Genomic DNA, 20,746 nt, shown 5'->3' on the forward strand with positions numbered 1-20,746 from the left:
CTTCAAGAGCCTCCCAGCAATGTCTGTACCACTGATTTAATTAGCATCCTCTTCACTGTATCCTCCGAGTCATTAATGAAAATATTGAGGAGTATTGGACCAAGAATGGCTCCCTGAGGGGCTGGTAATTCTATTTTGAATATATTTAATATGCCTGGTGACAATAGATTTTGTATTTCTACTGGTTTTTGTTACACCTTGTAATAATGCTGAGACTATCAAGGCTCTTAATAACGTTTGAAATACATGACATAGGTGCTTTAATCTGAGACTCACAAATCTCACTCAAATTATAAAGGGAAGCGAGTTACAAAAATGTAAAGGCAAAACATAAAAATGGTTACATTTTACAGGGAGAGATTCTTTTTTTTTTTTTTGCCTTTAATCTCCAAATGGAGTTCCAGGCCTGTAGCAGAATACCAAATGTTGGTTTAGGGTGGCTGCAGTGTTTTTTATGTGTACAGCTGTTCTTCCACTGGTATAAGTAGACACATCTGCTCATTAGCAACACAATGTCATTTCTAGTGTCTAATTTTAATTATTTGCAGATGATAGATTCCTTATGCAATGTCTAAAAAAAGTACAGTCCTTCAAAGCTGGGGAGAAATAAATATCCCCTCTGCAAGCAAACTGGGTCAGCACAACAAAAAGCAGATATTAATCTGGAGAACTCCTGTATCAGCACCAAGGCTAAATGCCAGCGTGTTTGGAAGGTCACAGGGAGGAGAAATGGCTCCTGCATTTCTTCTTTATCATGGATACACAAGACATATGGACTGAGAGACATTCTGAACAAGTCTGGCAGGTGATGAGTTTGTTGTAGGACAGATGGTCCTCAACTGCTGGAAAAACATCAGCCCTGCTTACATTTCCTGCACAAACACAGGCAAGATAAGGACTTATCCCTGACAGGAAGGGGGGAATGAGATGCCCTACAATGACTTTGCTTCTCTGGGTATTCCCAAAGGATCCACAAGGCTGGAGAGGAAATTCCAGCAGCCCCTGAGTAGCAGTGGCCACAGGTTTATCCTTCACTCTGTGGTCAGAGTGACCAAAACCATGGAGTGCTGGCTTCCTCTCTGCCACTAACTCAAAAATCCAAACAGAAAGGCAGAAGGAATGAAAAATGATGGGATTTGTAGACAACAGGCACTCAGCACAAGGAATTGTAGCTGGACCCGAGTTGTTTCCAGTGGGCTGGGAATGACTGGGTACTTTTGTGGAATGTGGGGAGCAGAACTACCCAAACAAGCATCTGGTTCAGACTGTGCTCAGGAAAGAACAGAGCTGAAGGAGGCAAGTGGATTTTTCATTTCTCCCAAACACGTTTTCACAGAGTCACAGAATGGTTTGGGTTCAACAGGACCTTAAAGATTATCTTGTTCCATCTCCTGCCATGGACTGGGACACTTTCCACTAGACCAGGCTGCTCTAAAAAGAAATTAGCTTTGTTGTCTGCTTGACTTTTGTACAGACCATGAAAGCAAGAAGGAGTCTTTCTTTAAAGTCACCTTGAACTGGCTGAAATTCCTGACAGATAAAGGACTTCACCCACACACAGGTCAGGAGAACTTCAAGATTAAAGCCCTTTACAGGACTCACATTTGCACCACACCAAACACTCTTCTCCGGTATCAGATTGATTTTTCCAAAGGCTCGGAGAAATAGTTTCTGACACCCCACAAAGAGCAGCCAAACTTCCTGATCTGATCCAACATGACACATTCCTCCCCAACCAGGAGCACAGCAGGGTTTGGAGTTGGCTCAGGCACTGCAGGTCAGTGCTGATGCCAGAAGGGTGATCCCACCAGCATCCCTGCTCCTGGCAATTTAAATCCTGGCTGGAAACCACATTTCACTTCCATTTGTGCAGGGTTCATTTTCAGCCTGAGCAGAGAACTTTGTGATTGCCAGAGTCAACACAAAGAAAAAGCTTGTATCTGGCTGAAAGTTTGGGGAGAGAGGAGAAAATCACCCTTTTCCCTAACAGGGAAGTCAAATATCACTTTACAGAAACTGTGACACTACAGAAAAGGCACAAAACTGATGGGCTGAAAGTCCAAGTCCCTCTGAATAAACAGCAAGGAAGTACCAGCAGGACCATGGTCAGGGTACAACTTTATGGAGACAGTCAGGCTTACAGTCTAAAAAATCTGTAAGGCTCTGAGGATGGCCCCATTAAAAAACCAGGCAATACCGGCTTTGCCCCACACCTCTGCAAATGTTAAAAAATAAAATTATCTACAAAGATCTTTTGGTAGCATTTTTTGCATATCCCATTCATCCCCCTTTTCTGTATCAATGACAAAGAAAACAACATCTCGAGCCCTTACAGAGCCATCCAGAGCAATCCTCTTAGAGATCAGATCATCCCTGGGAGAGCAGGAATGCTGAGCAGGGCACTGGAGGCTGAGCAGAGATGACAGCCATATGCCACTTGGCAGAAGTCAGGGGGTTGTTTGTTGCTTTTTCAGCCTCCCAATTCTAATGAATTATAAAACAGAGCCTAAATTAACAGTCAGGAGGACTTTGTCAGGGCCTCACACTTTGGAGATGCTCATCGGGGAGGATCTCTTTCAACTGTTTGATTTGATCAAAGGTTCCTGCTTTTCAATTGACTTCTGTGCACTCCAGAGCTTCCCTAAACAAGAGCCAGGCTCCTTCCCAGGGACGATTTGAATCCCAGTGAGGTGTCAGTCTCTTCTAAAGGACAACTGCTTGGAAAGCAGGAGTTTTTGAATATTAATACACTCATACAATGATGAACGATGGGACTGGCAGTGTGTACTCTTCAACAACTTGGTACCAACTAAACCAATACTGAAAGGTCTTAATCTGCCACAGAATGTACACATTTGATGTTTAATGACATCAGAACAATGAGGCAAGTCCATTATCTGTGCTGGGGGTAGAAGAGGTGAAATGAGGTTACCTCAAATTCTGGAAAACGATAAAACACACTGAGCTTCTGTATTTTTGAATGAGAGCTGTACACAAGAAGTTCAGCACTTGCTGTATGAGACACTGGATTCACCCAAAGATTGTGCTGAATTTTATGAATAGGAAATCTTCTAATTTACCTTCTTAGTCAAAATCTTCTCATTGGCAAACTGAGTCCTGCATTCCCACAAGGCTGCCTGAATAAAACTATCTGTGTGCACACAGCTCAACCACAGAGGAGAAAAACACTGCAGGTCAGAGAGGGAATTCTCACTTCCCGTGTCTTTACATAAAGCCACATTTCCCACAGTTAGCTAATGGCAGGAAATAGGTACAAATCAAGGCAAAGAAACAACCCCAACTTAGACACCTTCCACCATCCCCACCTTACAAAAAAGAAATTTGACACTGGGACCTTGTGGTTCAAGTTTTTCTCAAATCGAGAAATATGAATGAGGGTGAAGAGCTTTGCAAAATTCTTGGGCTGGGATTAGACCAACAATATCACCGAATCACAAAATCATTCAGGTTTAAAAAGACCTCCAAGACTTCCAAGATTAAGTCCAATCTCCACCTTGTCACCAGCCCAGAGCACTGAGTGCCACGTCCAGTTCCAGTGTTCCTTGGGCACTTCCAGGGATGGGGACTCCAAGAGGAAGGAGACAGCCCCTTCCAAAGTTTGACAGCCCCTTCCATGAAAAAATTCCTTCTGGTGTCCAGCCTCTCCTGGTGCAGCATTAAGGAACCAAAAAAATACCCTGGAAGAGCAACCCGTGCAAGGCTGGGGCACGCAAAGTCTTCTGAGAACAATTCCACCTTTTCCAGGGGTAAAGTGATGCTCTCACTTTTGGCAAATTATTATGGAAGAACCACGTGGAAATTCTGTTGCTCCGAGCTTAGATGAAGGTTTGGGAGTGTTTCCACCAAGCTCTGCCGTGCCACACAGATGCCTGAGACAGCTGTGAAGGACTTGGGTATCTCCAGGGCTGGGTGTCACATGGAGACAGGAGCTCATTCCCAGAAGGAATTCAGCCACATTAGCACAGCCTCCTGCCTGGGCTAATTAGGTGATGCTTCCCAGCTGCCAGAAATCCAAGAGTGAATCACACATCTGCCACATCCAGCCTTCTTCTGAAAGCACAGACTGGAACGGTGCTGAACCTCAGTTGTATGAGGATATAAAGACATAATGTCATGATTTTACTTTGGTTTAGAGCCAGAATGAATCACAAATTCAGCTGATGAGTTTATCTGACCTGTTATCACAACTACCACACTTCATCCACATATCAGTGTGCCCAGATAATGAACTTCAGTCATCCTAAAACCCTGACGTCCTTCAGTCCCTGCTCTCAGCAGGCGACAGGCTGAGCCCAACCGCTGCCAAAGTCAAGACTACAGACATGGCAAAAGACTGATTAGATGGGTGTTGTCCAAATTATTTCAGAAAAAATCCATTCCTCATACCAGGAAGACGAAGCATCATAAATTCCTGCCCATCAGTTCCCAGCTCTGGCAATCAGGATGAATCCAAACATATGAGTGAGACACCTGGATCAATCGTCCTGATGTATCAAAACAACCAGCCCATGAGAGTCATGGAAACCCAGAATGGTTTGGGTTGGAAGGGATCCTAAAAACCATCTCACTCCACCCCCTGCCATGGGCAGGGACACTTTCCACCATCCCAGGCTGCTCCAAGCCCTGTCCAACCTGGCCTTGGACACTTCCAAGGATCCAGAAGCAGCCACAGCTTCTCTGATCACCCTGTACCAGGGCCTCACCACCCTCACAGCCAATAATTCCTTGCCAAAATCCCATCTAAGCCAACTCCCTTTCAGTTTGCAGCCATTCTTCTTTTCCTGTCCCTCCAGGCCCTTGTAAATATTCCTCTCCATCTTTCCTGTAGGCTCCCTGTAGGTACTGCAAGGCCTCAATGATTTTGCCCTGAAGATTCTCTTCTCCAGGGTGAAAGAAAGAAGCCACCCTCTGGCGATGGCCAATTTCTGATAATCCAAAGGAAAAAAGAGCAAGAAAATGATCTAAAACAAAAAACTGGTAAGACAGGAAGAAAAAATGTCTTTCCTAAACTCCACAAGAAAACCAGGAAGGCCCAGCAGTGTGATTTGAGGGTGGAGATGTTCTTAGAATCACAAAACCCTGGAATGGTTCGGAAGGGACTTTAAAGATCACCTCGTTTCAACCCCCTGCCATAGGAAGGGCTCTTTCTCATTGCAGAGCTCCAAGTTTTTCAGGAATTGTGCAGATGAATTATCCTGAACACAGCTCTGAAGGAGGGGGTTGGAAAGGGAGGCTCATCAATCATCAGCATGGGCCACTGCATCCGACAGATTCACAGGATTCCTTCTCCTGACTGGAATCAGGCCCCTCTTTTAAAATGATGGATTATCCCATCTGAGAGACTCGAAAGGATGGTGATGGAAAAAGACTCCAATGTTTAATTGCACTGAGGGATGTGAAGCTGCTTCATTCCACAGTGGAGCTTTCCAAACTTCAGCTCCCAGCTACCGCAGCTCGTTCTGGATTTTCCGGGTCAGGTGCTCAACCTGTCACAAGGCACCTGCAAGGATGACTTGATCATGCAATCACAGAATATCCTGAATTGGAAGGGATCCACCAGGATCATTGATCAAATTCCTTGGGGTCTCCCAGGACACCCCAACAATCCCACCCTGTCCCTGAGAGCGTTTCCAAACGCTCCTGGAGCTCTGGCAGCCCCAGGGCCATGACCACTCCCTGGGGAGCTGCTCCAGAGCCCAACCACCCTCTAAAAAGAACATTTTCCTGATATCCAACCCACCCCCCCCATGACATGGTGTTCTCCCTCCTTCATGTGTCTATTCCCAGCACTGGGGCAGTTTTCTGGGCTCTATATCCTTTTTTTGCCCCGCTTTGAATCCCCAGCAATCTTTCCATAGATCCCTGGGATGGCAACAGAGGAACTGCACAAAATGTTCTGATTTCCTGGCCCTGCAGACCGAAAATTCCTGACTCAAGCCCTTTCCATACAGGCAGAAGTTGCAACAACCACTTTGGGCTCAGTGGAAGACACTTATCCACAATAGTCCCTGGATCCCTCTTTGAGTTTCTCTTTCCCGGGATGGCATCACATTTTGGAGGTATCATCTGCAATTTTTTTGTTCCCAGATGCAGTAACAAGTGGCATAATTGCGATGGCTGTTCAAATATTGAAATGAGTTACTTGTGTGCGGCATTTCTGGGAAATAGGAGAAGGGATGAGGTTTATTGGAACTCTATAAACATGCAAAGTGTTTTCTGCACACAGTTTCCCATCTCTGTTTGCACAGATGTGGGTCGTGTCAGCACAAAACCTCTGCCAAGAAGGATAAATTAAATCACAGGTTTGGATAAGGCTGATAGGTAGAATGATCCTCTGGTGCCTCTGCACAAGATCTCTAACCCCTTTTTGCTCCCTTTTTCTAATCACAAAATATAGTCAGTACTGCTGAAAAATGTAAAATCCCAAGTTGTGATGAAGGATAAAGGGCCTGGGTAGAAATGCAATAAAATAAGGTAAAATAAAATAAAATAAAATCTAAAAATAAAATAAAATAAAATAAAACAAAGTAAAATAAAATAAAATAAAATAAAATAAAATAAAATAAAATAAAATAAAATAAAATATAATAAAATAAAATAAAATAAAATAATAAAATATAATAAAATAAGGTAAAATAAAATAAAATAAAACCAAAATAAAGCAAAGTTTTGGGGTTTTTTATCTTTTAAATTTTTAATTTTTTAATTTTTTTTTAATTTTTATTTTAAATTTTATTTGGTTTAAAAAACCAAAATAAAGCAAATAAATTAAAATTAAAAAATAAGGTAATGTAAATAAAATAGAATAGAATAACAGAAATTTCGAAGATGCGAAGAAATACACTCCAATTGAAGAGACAAAAGAAATTACAGAATAAATTTTTATCTTAAATTTTATTTGGTTTAAAAAAACCCAAATAAAGCAAAATAAAATAAATTTTAAAAATAAGGTAACGTAAAATAGAATAGAATAACGGAAATTTTGAAGATGCAAAGAAATACACTCCAATTGAAGAGACAAAAGAAATTACAGAATAAATTGTCATCATCAAAGTTGAAGAGAATTTTCCATTGTCTCCCGTGCCACTCTGTGGGAATTTTCCCAGCCCGGGCAGCTGTAAGGGAGGAGGGGCACTCGGAGCTTCTGTGCTCCCATTCTCCCTCTCCCTCTCTTTCTCTGTCAATAAATGTCTGCAATCATATTCCTGAGCTCCAGTGTGATTTCAAGGTTCATCTCTTCCATGCAGCTCAAACACTAATTATCCCAGCTGTAATTAGTAAGATAATTAAATACTGGCTCGCTCATCACTCTACCTTGTGTCGGGTCATGGCTCTCCCAGAAGACCTTGAGCAGTTGCTCAAAGCTGATGTTTTGTGGCTCAAACACCACCCGGACGGCCTCGGTGTGCCCAGTCCTGCCTGCAAATTCAAAATAAAATCTGATTTTAGCAGTGACAATTAGCCAGGGCACACTCAGGGGTTTGTCTCTCCGATTCCAAGCACAGTCCTTTGGTTTTGTTTCATGTTTTCCTAAAAATACTCTGATTTAGCACCACTTACACCAGATCATTTTGCACTATATTGTATATTTATGTTCAACTCTATTAAATCTGCTTGTTCAGATAGGGCAATCATGAAATAAATTATGCAGAGACAAAGAGAGAAAACAGTGATGCTATTACAGCAGTTTGTTAGCTTAATGAAGAAAAAATTAATAATTATAACAAATATATAACCGAAAACCAGCAAAATATTTGAAATATTCCAAATATAGCATTAAAATATGAAACTTCTGTGTCTAAGCTGTCTTGTCTGGGTTTTGTTTCTGCGGAGATATGGATAAAATAGTTGATTATTAAATAATTATCATTGCTGTAAAATATCAATAATATTGATGATGATAAAAACAAATGTCAAGGGTGTGTTTACACACGATCATACAAATAATTCCAAACTGTTTCACAATATCCAACAGGCTCAGAAGTGTCAAAGAAAGCCTGGCTGAACTTCAAATTTTATGACAGTAGAAATACAAGTAATATTAGCAGATATTACAGCACTTACAAAAACATTATTCCTATTTTTAAGTTACACTTTGGACAATTTCTTTCATTTCTGAGTTGTTTATGACTCACAATTCTACTGAAAGATCCAGCTTCTGAAGGATCTGGCCACATAATTAATTTAAATTTTAATTAATAGTGATTATGATGAGTGCTCAGACTTCCCAGTGACTTCCCACTGAACAAAGTGCATTTTAGGTTTTATATATGTTTTATATTTTATAATTTAAAAATTAGACACTCGTGAATGGAGGAAAAAATCCCATCCTTTCAATTAAATCATAAGAAGCAAATAACAAAAGAATAAACTGGATCTGCCTTTAGGTGGGGATGTATTAAGCCCCTTGATCACATTAGGGAGGTTTTTATTTAATTTACACCAGCACAAACTCCAGATTTGTTCCACTGAATTCAACAGAATCAAGGAATTCCACACAGGGTGAATCTGGCCCAGTGCTGGCTCCTGAATGCGCTGTCACCAAACAAGAAAAATCAGATTCTGTGAGTAACTCAGGAGGGCTCAGTAGAGGCATGAGGAGAAATTTAAATTTAAAAAAATAGAGACAAATAAAAAGGATGCTGGGAAATATTAAAGAGCCACGATGGGGCAAAATGTGACAGCATTTTATCAGTTAGCAGGGCACCTGAAACAAAACCTAAATGAGGCACAGAGAGCTGATAAAAGGGATTTGGAAGACTGGGATTAAATTTAGTCTGGAATGCAGAGGAGTAAAGGAGGACACATCTCAGATATCTGTAGTCTAGTCTGATAAAATCAAATTGCTCCCTATCTCGGTGTAGCAAAGATCTGCTCAGTGAGATGAAAAGAGAATATCCAGGTTTCCTGGGAGCTGGAGTGAAGCCAGGTCCCCCTGTCCTGCAGGATATCCCCAGCTGTGACCCAATTCCTCTCTGCATTTTACAGCCCAGGGAAGCACCTCATTACCTGAAGCCAAATTCAGATGGTGGGAAGCAGGAAGGATCACCCATTCAGCAGAATGAAAACACAAGTTAGAGATAATTGGCTCAACAATGCAGTGAAATGGTCTTCAACAAGAACAGACGGCCAGCTTAGGTCAGCGATGGAATTTATTCCAGATTTCGTGGTCAAATGCCATTGATCAGCAAAAATAACAAATTTGGTGGTGCCCAAATTGGGACTTTTGCTGTAGCTTGAGGAAAAAATGGAGAGAGCACAACCAGTGGTGTGTCCAGCTCGCCCAAGCCAACATTGTTCTCGTCAGCCACAGAGGCGCAGGGCGGGCGTGGCACATCTCGGTGGGGAGGTGTCCTAGGGTGACATCAGGATGCCTGTATCCCCTTTATGTGTTCTCTTCATGCTGGATATTCTGTTCTGTGCCTTCAGGACTGGCTCTGAAGAGTGAAAGTTTTGTCTTGGTTTTGTTATCAGCCTGCTCCCCCATGGCTGGCAGGACACAGAGATGGGGCAGAGATGGGACAGTACAGAGTGCTGGACGCAGAGATGGGGCAGTACAGAGTGCTGCTCTTGCTTTTTGCTTTGCTCATTAGTTAGTTCAGCTAAGCAATCCGAATTTTTCCCTGGACTGTTTTTCCTTTCCCATTTTTGGAACCACTCAAACCTGCTCTGGACTGGGATCTGGCAAACACGGAGAGTTTGCACCCTGTGGCTGCAGCAGCTGCCCCAGCGCTGGAGGGACTGATAACAGAGTGACCACTCCCAAGAGAGACTTTCTGAATTTGTCACCTTTTTCAGAGCAGTGACAGAGTGGTGTCACCCGGTATTGTTCATTTTGTGTGCTGGGGGTGCAGTGCCTGTTAAACAAACAGGTTCTTTCCACCTCTCTCCAAGGAATTCTTCCCAAAATAGTTGGGGGGACGGGCCGTGTGGGTTTGCTTTCTGGAGGGGCCCCTTTGGAGGTTTTTCTTCCAAATTTGCCCTAAACCAGGACAGCATGGCAAGGAAGTTTGCATGGCAAATGGGTATGGCACATCTCTGTGGGCGTGGCACAGCAATTTGAGCAGCAAACAGGGGCGTGGCACATCCCTGTAGGTGTTCCACAGCAATTTGCATGGCTGTTTGCACAGGCAGGGTTGCAGGTTTCCTCCTGCTTGTGGGGTTTTTTGTTTGTTGTTCGCTGTGTTTTTGTTGGTTGGTTTTGGTTTTTTTTGTATTTTTGGGTTTTTTGTTAGTAATGGTTTTTACATTATCAAAAACTTCAGTTAGTGAAAGTGTATGTAGCCAAACAGAAGCCTCCAAAAAGGATGTGTCTGTCCAGACCCCTTCCTGTGCAGGGTGTTTCTCAGTGGTAGCAGGGGCCGTTCCAGAAGAAGCCTGCCTGTGGTGTGAACAGGTGAACGATCTCCTCTCTCTGGTGGCCGAGCTTAGGGAGGAAGTAGAAAGGCTAAGGAACACCAGGGAAAGTGAAAGGGAAATAGATTGGTGGAGTTCCACCCTTCCATCCTTGAGGGAGACCCACCAGGAGTCAGAGGGCTCCCACTCCTCCCACCATCAACAGGAGGACACACCTGGTGGATGAAGGGGAGTGGAAATGGGTCCCTACTCCAAGAGGTAACAAAAATTCCTCCCGACCCCCATCACCTATCCAGGAGCCACTTCAGAATTAGTATGAGGCCCTGGATTAAGAGGGTCAGCCAGAGGATGTAGCAGAAAATCATCTGCCCAGTGAGCCTCCCAATCAGGATTTCCCTGTCAGAAAGATCACCACTTCTGACATCAAAAAGGAAGGAGGGGTAGTCGTGGTGGGTGAACCTTCTGAGGGGAACAGAGAGCCCCATATTTCAACCAGACCCATCCCACAGGGAGGTCTGCTGCCTCCTGGGGCCCAGGTACAGGGTAGCACTGAGGGACTGCCTGGGCTGATTCAGCCCTCTGATTATTACCCACTGCTGATACTCCAGGCTGGCAGTGATGCGATAGAAAAGAGCAGCATCAGGGCAAGTAAAAGGGACTTTAGGGCACTGGGTCAAGTGGTTGATAGGGCAGGAGCACAGGTAGTGCTCTGCTCAGTCCCTCTGGTGGCAGAGAAAAACCATGAAAGGAATAGCAGAGGCCACATTCTCAACAAGTGGCTCAAGGGTTGGTGTCATCATCAGCAGAATTTTGGGTTCTTTGATCATGGGGCAGCATTTCATCACCTGGCCTGCTGGAACTGGATGGGCTGCATCTCTCTGTTAGGGGCAGAAAGATTTTAGCTCAAGAACTGGCAGAACTCGTTGAGAGAGCTTTACACTTGGTTTGAAGGGGAAGGGGATGCAGCTGGGCTGTCTGGAAGCAGGCCCAAGGGTGGTAAGCCTGAGTTAGGGGTGAAATCAGTAGCCCAGCAGTGGCGGAGTCCCCATCCCTGGATGTGTTTAAAACAAGACTGGATGTGGCTCTCAGTGCCATGGTTTACTTGAGGTGTTGGGGCATGGATTGGACTCAATGATCTTGGAGGTCTCTTCCAACCTGGTGAGTCTGTGTGATTCTGTGTGTGATTGTACAACTAAAATCAGATTAAAGAGTGGCTTCTGACTTCAGTATTTTTATTTTCTGTAAGCCAACATGAAGCTTATGAAATGTTTTTATCACTCAGGAGCAAATTACTTGTCTAAGATGAACAGGTTTAGAACACAGGAAAGTTTCCTAAAGAACTTAAAAACAGCAGAGGTTTTACCTTTCCTCCTGACTGAAACAGCAATTACACCTTGTCAACACTGCCTGCTCCTGCTAATCCAGAAGTTCAAAGGATCAGCCTCCTTTTTTTTCCCAGAATAAGGAAATAATGCTGCTCCTCTGAGAACTATAGCCTGACCTCATGAAAAATATCCTCAGATGTGTGGCTCAGAGACTGTTAGAATAGATTTAAAATCAATATTCAGCCTCAGGGGAAAAGAAAGGAAGTAATGCTGCTGGTCCTACCAGATTCACCTCTCATTTTCCTCAAAGCTTTCCACAGTACAGTGGATTTTCTTTCTGCTGTGGCTATTCCTAATAACAATCTTGGCATTGGTGACCTTTTGCATTAGGCTTGAGTCTGACTATGAAAACAGAATAATCCCATTTCGTTTGTGTCTCACACACTTGGTAAATCCAATGCCAAAAGAACAGGGCATCAACCCAGCTGACTGCTCCTCTGGATGGTGAAAAAAACAATTGAAATATTTCTAATCAAACCTTTTTTGTAAGAGTTCTTAAAATGGAGAGGCAGCAATCAAAGAGAAACAATAAGCCCACTTGTTCTCCAAAAACCCGCGTGTCTTTGACATTCAACAGCCTGACACTGAGGAGCTGCAAGGATTTCAAATGATGTGAGTGGGAGATGTGATTCTCTCAGTGACATCCAGCTCTTCACCTTAGTGCCTCCTTCAGAGTTCCTCCTGAAATGTCCACTTATATTGTCAGAGAGTCACGGTGTCCTCAGTTCACCCTCTCCTTTTAATTAGAGGATCTTCAATATCCCACAGCAAAAGTCTGAATGAGCAGGAACATTTCTAGAACCCTCAATGTCTGGATCGCATTTTGAAAATAATTTATGGAATTATAAATATAATTCCATGTGCTGCTCACTGTGCAAACAGAAACCCTTTCTTTATCACAGCCATTAGCAGATTTCCAGTCCTGGAGCTCAGTTCCTTCAGCTCTGGAAGGGCTTTAACCATTGAAGAACCTCCCAGCAGAAGGGAAGACTTTATTACACCGAGGCAGAGAGGGCTGAGTGCCAAGAGCAGATTGTCTGTTTATCCTGGACTCATTTCCCACTTTGAAAACACAGCCTCTCCCAGAGGATTAACTCCAGTGAGCTCCTTCAGTGGGGATTCCAACCCTGGCAAAAACGTCCCCCAGCAAAGAGCAGGAGAAAAAGACATCTGAGTGACACCTTTTCAATTCCTTTCCTCCCTAAGAGCATTTAGACTCTCACCTTCTTAATCATGTCCCAGGTGAGTGCCCAAGCCGAGGGATTAGGGAAGAGAACTCATTCTTTTTAACTGGCTGGATCCAGGGAGCGTTTAATTATCTCCAGCAAACTGGAGCAGCTTCCTAGGGCTGGCTGGAGAGCTCCTCACCTGGGAGTGTCCCAGCAGCCACCTGGGTGTCACCTCCACCCAGCCCTGCCTCAGGTGAATTAAATTCTACAGTGCAAAAATCCCAAAACTACTCCCTCCTGCCTCGGCTCTGCAATAAAAAAGGACCTGGCTCTTTTGAGAAACAAGGTCCTGACTCCAGTAAATCACAGAATCCCACAATAGTTTGGGTTGGAAGGGAGCACAAAAACTGTTTTGTTCTGCTTATTTGTACTCAGGTCTATTTAACAGCTCTTCATTACAAGAATGGGCCAGAGTCTGAGGAACAACTTATCCATTACAGCTCCCTCTCCCAGTGTGCTCCACAAAGAGCAGATAATGACTTCTCACACATTTTCAAAGAGTTCTCAGAAAATAATTCCCTCTTTTCTCACCTCTTCCAGGAATCCCTGCACTGCCCCTGTCCTTGTCACACCAACAACACAACCTCTTGGGATCCCAGATTGGTTTGGGTAGGAAGGGACCTTAGAGCTCATCCAGTTCCACCCCTGCCATGGGCTGGGACACCTTCTACTATCCCACGGTGCTCCAAGCCCCATCCAAGCTGGTCTTGGACACTTCCAGGGATCCAGGGGCAGCCACAGCTTCTCTGGGCATCCTGTGCCAGGGCCATGATGCCAGTGTGGAATGTAAAGAAACACAACCAAGCTTCATCATTCACTGATTTGGGAGTCTGTTCTCCAAGTCACACCCCAAGGGAAAATGCAAAATACCACCCAAAAAATGGTCATGGGAACGTCTTTTGATCATCTCTTTCTCCAAACTAGCCAGGGAATTTTTATTAAGTCATGGTTATTGCTTCCAAAATTTCTAGTGCCTTCCTATTTGTTAAATAAAGAAACCAAAGATTCAACACTAAAATATTGAGAGCCCACATTTTGGGTGTCCCCTTCCCTTTACATTTTTACCTTCAAACCAATGAGGAAAAAAGAATGGAAATAAACCCAGATTCATAGTTTTTTTTAATAAGAGTCCATTAAAATATTTTAATTCCTGCCCCACACTGTAAGAATTTAATGGAACAGACCCTTATTTTGTACTTCTGCACTGGCAATAACACGTGGCTAATTTATTTTACCTCCTTCTTTATATTTTAAACCACTTTAATGACTTTACCAGAACTGAACTAGGAGATAATGCTTGGTTTATTAACCACTGTGAATTTCTGCTTTAGAAAATATCATTCTTTAACTTCTCAGTGTGATCCACACTCTTTTTTTATTCAGTTTTATCAAAACATGTCAATCCTCTCCAGCAAGAAGCCAATTTATCACTATGGGCTGGCCAGTCCTGCAGCTCTAAATCAAAATAAATTGTCCATAAATTCTAGAAACTTCTCAAAACTTCTGCCTGGACCACAGAAAACCAAGTATTTTTTAATACCTACAGAAAGTAGCTCATACAGCAGCTATGGTGTGGTGCCTCTGCAGAGAAAATGCTATTAAATTTTGTTTATTTGGTTTATTAGAGGACCGGTGAATCACCCAGTAAGTGAAAATTCATAAAGATAAGAAAATTTGAGGATAAAACAATGAACTGCTATTTCTGTTGCCTTCTAGAATGACTTCATTTTTTACCCCTTAAAAACAAAACCAAGAGAATAAAATTGCCAGCAAAAATAGGGTTGAACATGCTGTTATTGTTACTTTTTTTCACAGAAATGCTCATATTTTTCAGTAAACTACTTAACTTGATTTTAAAAAGATTGGCAGTTTTCACAAAAAATACTGATTTTTTTTTCAAATCTGCCAAACAAAAGTACTAAATGAACCTGCTTCTTATTTGCAAGCATTTAAAATTTCTGTGGCAGAGCTGCAAAAATTTTCACTGTTGTTTGCTAAAATCCTGTCTGTTCTTTAGCAGCAAAATGGGTTTGATAAACAGAGTATTGATTGGTTTTGCTGAACAGAATATCTGGAAGCGAGACCACTGCTATAAACCCTTTTTATTTGTAAAATGGCTGTGCATTGAACAGCCAATAAAAGGGGGAAAATAAACTCTATAAACCTGCAGGGAAAAAAGGAGATGGCAAAACTTTCCTTGTTCACCATATTTATTACAGGTTATGTTTTTATAGGCTGAATGTCCACACGAAAAGCCCTTAAAAGAGAATTATTTTAGATTCCCTCTGGCCTGGTGCTGTGGACCAGATGCTGTTCCCAGTTGGAATGTGCTCCTAGAAAAGATATTCTGGTTTAATTTCAGCCAAGTGAGAGAAAAATATCGAAGATGGGCTCATAATTAACACCATGGACCCATGGAATACAAGGTCTTGTCAGCCAAACTCCATTTCATCCTCCCATGAAATTACAAGTCTGGCTGTAATAAATGTGGGATGTAATAGCACGGATGGAACTTAGGCTTTATTAGTGCATTTGACTTATTACTTCATGACTGATTAAAATATTAACACTCCCCCATATCGATAGTGCACATGTTAAGTGGATTAAGAATTGTCTAAATGACATCTCTGAAAGAAAAAAAATTGTCCAAAGGGAACAAGGCTTGAATGGCAGCATTTTTATCTGTGCTCTGCAGGGACTGCTACAGAGCCTGTTGCTCTTAAAGCCCTTCATCAGGAATTCCAAAGAAATATGAAGTCTCAGTTGATAAATTCTGTGGATCACTCGGATGAGGAGCTGATGGGATGGTCTTACAAAGCCGTTTCCACTGAATCAAAAATGTATTAAAAAGTCAGAGGTAAAAATCTCTGCTGGGAGGGAAAAAGTGACACACCTGGTACCTGCAAATGGGGAACAACCTTGGAGGTAAGGGCAAGGGTGGAAATAAACATGGAATTTCATTGCCATGCTGCCATAAAAGGAAATAGGGCCTGAATTGGGATGTCAAAGAGAAAAGGGGTTGCAGGAACAGCTCTGGTGAGATCAACCCTGACAGTAAGACATCCTGAAAAGTGATTTCAGTGACAGCCACCGGGTGCCAGATGAATTTACCCTTTCCAAAAGAAACCCCTGGAGGCTCTTAACTCAAGGAGATGAGCATGGAAGGGGAAGGGGATGCAAAAGGGGCCTTTGAGAAAGCAATGGGAAGGCAGATCAAGAGTCAGAGTAGGGATGGAAACCAGGGAATTCCCAAATGGAAACCAGCTTTTAGATATGGATGTGGAAAATGTTTCCTGCTCAGTTGCTCCACTGGATCTCGGGTTGCTCCTCTAAACCCATTTCCTATAAAGCACCCCTCCATTTCCTGACATTTTCAAATCAGATCAGATTTCCTTCTGGGAGAGACACTTCAGTCAAATATCAGCTAAACCTGAAGGAAAAAGTGATAGGTCTTGATAAAACAGTAACACGATGAAACATAATGATCTGTAATATGAAAATGTCAAACTAAATATTGCAGGGAGCCCTTACCAGCCTTAAAGGCTGGGAATATATGAGTGAATTTTCCCTTTTTCCTTTATTCATTTGGCTTTAACGAAGCTTTCCTATGCCAAACTCATCTGTGCAAAGAATTGGGACTTTTGAGTTATCTTCTTTTCATCATGGTTGATGAGGAAGACTCTGACCCAACTACAAGTTCTATATCATTTTTATATAGGGGAGTTGAAATCTTTTAGCTATGTAGTTTGGAATAGGAAAAAAATCCATATTCTCACATCAAAAAAATTCTCATTTCAAGCCCAAATTTAACCCTTAACCGACACATCCAATGGATGAAGCCTTTACATTCCAATAAACTGAATTTCCTGGCAAGTGGGCTATGCAAAGGTACTCCCTGGAAGTTGGATGGCACAGGGTGCCCAGAGAAGCTGTGGCTGCCCCTGGATCCCTGGAAGTGTCCAAGGCCAGGTTGGACAGGGCTTGGATCAGTCTGGGATGGTGGAAGGTGTCCCTGCACATGGCAGGGGGTGGCACTGGATGAGCTTTAAGGTCCCTTTTAACCCAAAGCATTCTGTGATTTTATGCTTAAAATTATCACAAAACAGGAAAGATTTAGTGACTGACAATTTCAGATTCTGTGTTTAGGCAGAATTCAGTCTTGAACTGCTCAGGTTAGGTTCCAGTTGGATCTTTGGGGCTGAATGAACTGTTTCCTCCAGGGAAATAATGGAATCCCAGAATGGGTTGGAAGGGACCTTAAAGCCCATCCAGTCCCACCCCCTGACACAGTCAGGGACACCTTCCACCATCCCAGGTTTCTCCAAGCCCCATCCAGCCTGGCCTTGGACACTTCCAGGGATCCAGGGGCAGCCACAGCTTCTTTGGGCACCTTGTGCCAGGGCCTCCCCACCCTCACAGGGAAGAATTCCTTCCCAATATCCCATCTAACCCTTCCTCAATACCCCAAATATTGAGTTTTACCCTTTTGCTTCAACTGTGACTCATTCAGAAGAAGGCAAATGGAAAACAAGGATTCCCTTTTGGCTGGAAAGGGAATGATATCCCAGGACACAGCAGGAGCAGAAGCCCCAAATCTTCAGAAAAGAATTTTAAGACATGATTTATTGCCAAAAATGGGTGCAATGTCCCCAACCAAAGCAATACTGGGGGTCTGCTCTTGTACAGAAAAAGCTCAGATTTAAAAGTCAATAATAAATACATAAACACACCTGGGTTTAGTAACCCAGCTTCAATCTATAAAGGAAATTTTTTTCATGTCAATGTAACAGAAAACATGATTGATTTTTTTTTCCTGAAAACTTTACAGCTTTTAGCTGCCAAGCCTCTGTGCCACTGTTATGCGACACAAAGAATTTCCTTAAATAAATGGGTGTAACAGAAAGCAAAGAATAATAGGAATGTGAGGAATATGTCATATGAGAAGAGCTTTGAAAAGTGATAAATGGGGGTAAATATAATACCTGGGAACATCTATTAACAGCAAGCCGGAGAGCTGGAAAATAATAACTAATCTGGAATTTTAAAAACAAGAAATTAGAGAAATATATTCCAATATTTAATATTTTCTATTAGAATTACAAAAATTGGGGGTTTCTCCTTGTCTCTCTAGAGTGAATCCAGTAAGAGATTACTGCTTGGAGGAGATTTCTGATTAAAAGGTTTGGCTTCTGAAATGTGACAATTCTGACAATTTCTGAAGCTGGAAACCACCAAAGAGTTTAGAAAAAATTGTGCAGATTTTAATACCTGAGAACTGTAGACAAAACGCCAACAAGAAAAGGATGAATTTTTGTATTTACTCTGAAAGCTTCTCCTTCATAGATGATTTTTATTAAACCACTCTGACAGGTCTATTATAAACATAAATAAGACTGGGATCATGGTTTCCCTCCTGATTTCCCCAAAACAAATCTGCAAAAAGCAATAGAGGTGACCTGGTTTCACCAGAGAGCATCAAAGTGCAAAGAGAAGGCAACAGAGCAAAGTTTGTGATGACAAACAGACACTCAGAGGGCAAAAAGGGAGCTGGGATGAAAATTCAGAATTAATTTGCACTAGACAAATACTTCTAAGTCCATCAAAACTAATAAAAGAATTCTAGAAAGTTCTAAAAACGCCCAATGCTGAAAAAGTCTTTAGGAGAAACTATTAAAGAGATTCAAAAGATAAAATTTTGACAATTTATATATCTAGAACAGGAAAAAGACACATAATTAATTAAAATTACATGTAATCATTTCATTTACAGTACTTTCCCTCAAAGAGCTTTAGAAATCCTGCTCTTTCTTTTAATTATAAATTGCAGCCATTGCCCCTCCTCAAGTGATATTCCTGCAATGTTATTGAATGAAGGGGCTAACAATTTGCCCAGTAAAGATATTAAAAATTGTAGTTGAGATATTAAAAATTGAAGTAAGATCAGAAACTGGGAGATCAGGAATTTGCAGTCTTGGGTGTGTGGTAAGAATGTCAACAAAGAGCAAAAAAGGAGAGTTCAAATCACAAAAAGTTAAAAAATTGGTTTTCTGGCTGATAAAAAGATCTTTAAACCCCTGAAAACTCTGTTAATCAAAAGAGTTTGGAGGCAGAAAATCATCCTGGGAATTCATTTTGGCTCCAGCTCCTTGACTGTAACTTTATTTTTCCCAACCACCCTCAGGAAGGTCCCTGCAGGGAGAAGAATTTTGCTCCACGCCCAGCATCATCAGAGGCTCTTTTCCAGAATATCCCATTTCTGACTGTGGAGAGAGGAATTCCTCATTCCTGGAATCTGAGCACAAACCCCCACTTAGTGATGGGAAGAATTTTCTTAAGGACTTGTGGGAAGGACACTCCACAAAGCCCATTAAGCACAGAACCAGATCAAACACCAGCTGAGAGACTTCTACAGCTGCACAACCCAGGTCTGAGACCAGGCTTAAAAAACAAAGAGGAGTAGATCAATCACTGGCCTTTAATAAATCTTTACAGATATTTCTCCTTTTTTTTTGTGGCCAACTTTTTAGACATTCTTAATTCTCAATTTTAATGAATGGCTCTGCAAAGCTTAACCTCAAGAAGTCATGTAAAATGAATTATTACCATGATTAATTATGCTGGGATAAGCCAATAAGAGCAGCCTTTATTTCAGCCAGTAATACAATTAATTAAAATTAGTTCCAGTAAACAGTGCAGTGCTCACACAAAACAAAAAGTATTTTTGGTTTTTTTTTCTTTTGCTAAAATGTAAATATCGTAATTCACATTAGACCAGTAAAACCATTTCCCTCCAGTTTAAGCCTAATGAACACCCACTGTATTTTATTATCCATTATTTCTGTTCAACCAGCCCCAAATCAAAAATTTTCAACTATACATCACTTATATCCTTTTTATATTCCCATTTAAAGAAGATCATTTCAGCAAAGCAAAAAAAGGATTTTTAATTCAAGTGAAACCAGTACTCCGTGACATTTACTCATTCAAAAAGGAATGACCAATTTGGATGCCCCAGGAGTATTTAGAAGACAATAAGAAAAAAAACCCTGTTGTCAAATTATTTTTAAAAAACAAAACTCAGAGAATTAATAAATGGAAATAATGTGGATCACTGTGCTCTCATTTATGGATTTGTACATTCCTAATACTTGGAAAATTCCTTGGAATTTAGAAACAATTCTGGCAAAAGGAGGGGCACAAATTTCCTTTCTCAGAGCTACCATTCCTTGGAGATTTTTTTTTTCTCATTTTGAAATGAGCTCTGGTTTTGCTGCACTGGAAGATCCTCTGGCCAAAAGCTGAGGTTACATAAATCCGACCTGGAATAAAATGCGATTTTGCAACACTGAGGGAGAAATGCTTGACATTATTTATCTTCTTAGGATATCATGGAATCACAGGAGGGTTTGGGTTGGAAGGGAGAATAAAGATTGCCTCGTTCCAACCCCTGCCATGGGCAGGAGCACCTTCCACTGTCCCAGGCTGATCCAAGCCCCAGCCTGGCCTTGGACACTTCCAGGGATGCAGGGGCAGCCACAGCTTCTCTGGGAAACCTGTGCCAGGGCCTCACCACCCTCCCAGGGAACAATTCCTTCCCAATATCCCATCTAACCCTGTCCTCTGGCAGTGGGAAGCCATTCCCTGTGTCCTGTCCCTCCATCCCTTGTCCCCAGTCCCTCTCCAGCTCTCCTGGAGCCCCTTTAGGCCCTGGAAGGGGCTCTGAGCTCTCCCTGGATCCTTCTCTTCTCCAGGTGA

General features: G+C 42.1%; 1 protein-coding gene across 2 annotated transcripts in view; it reads right to left on the reverse strand.

Moving 5' to 3' along the window:
- MSRA (methionine sulfoxide reductase A) overlaps positions 1-20,746 on the reverse strand; it is a 238,361-nt gene that overhangs the window by 88,923 nt on the left and 128,692 nt on the right. For both annotated transcript variants that reach the window (XM_009096207.4, XM_050972508.1), the window contains exon 4: positions 7,336-7,440. In XM_009096207.4, the coding sequence (XP_009094455.1) occupies positions 7,336-7,440 (105 nt within the window). The remainder of the gene's footprint in view (positions 1-7,335; positions 7,441-20,746) is intronic.

This window comes from Serinus canaria, chromosome 3 (genome assembly GCF_022539315.1).
Source record: "Serinus canaria isolate serCan28SL12 chromosome 3, serCan2020, whole genome shotgun sequence".
Classification (NCBI taxonomy): Eukaryota; Metazoa; Chordata; class Aves; order Passeriformes; family Fringillidae; genus Serinus; species Serinus canaria.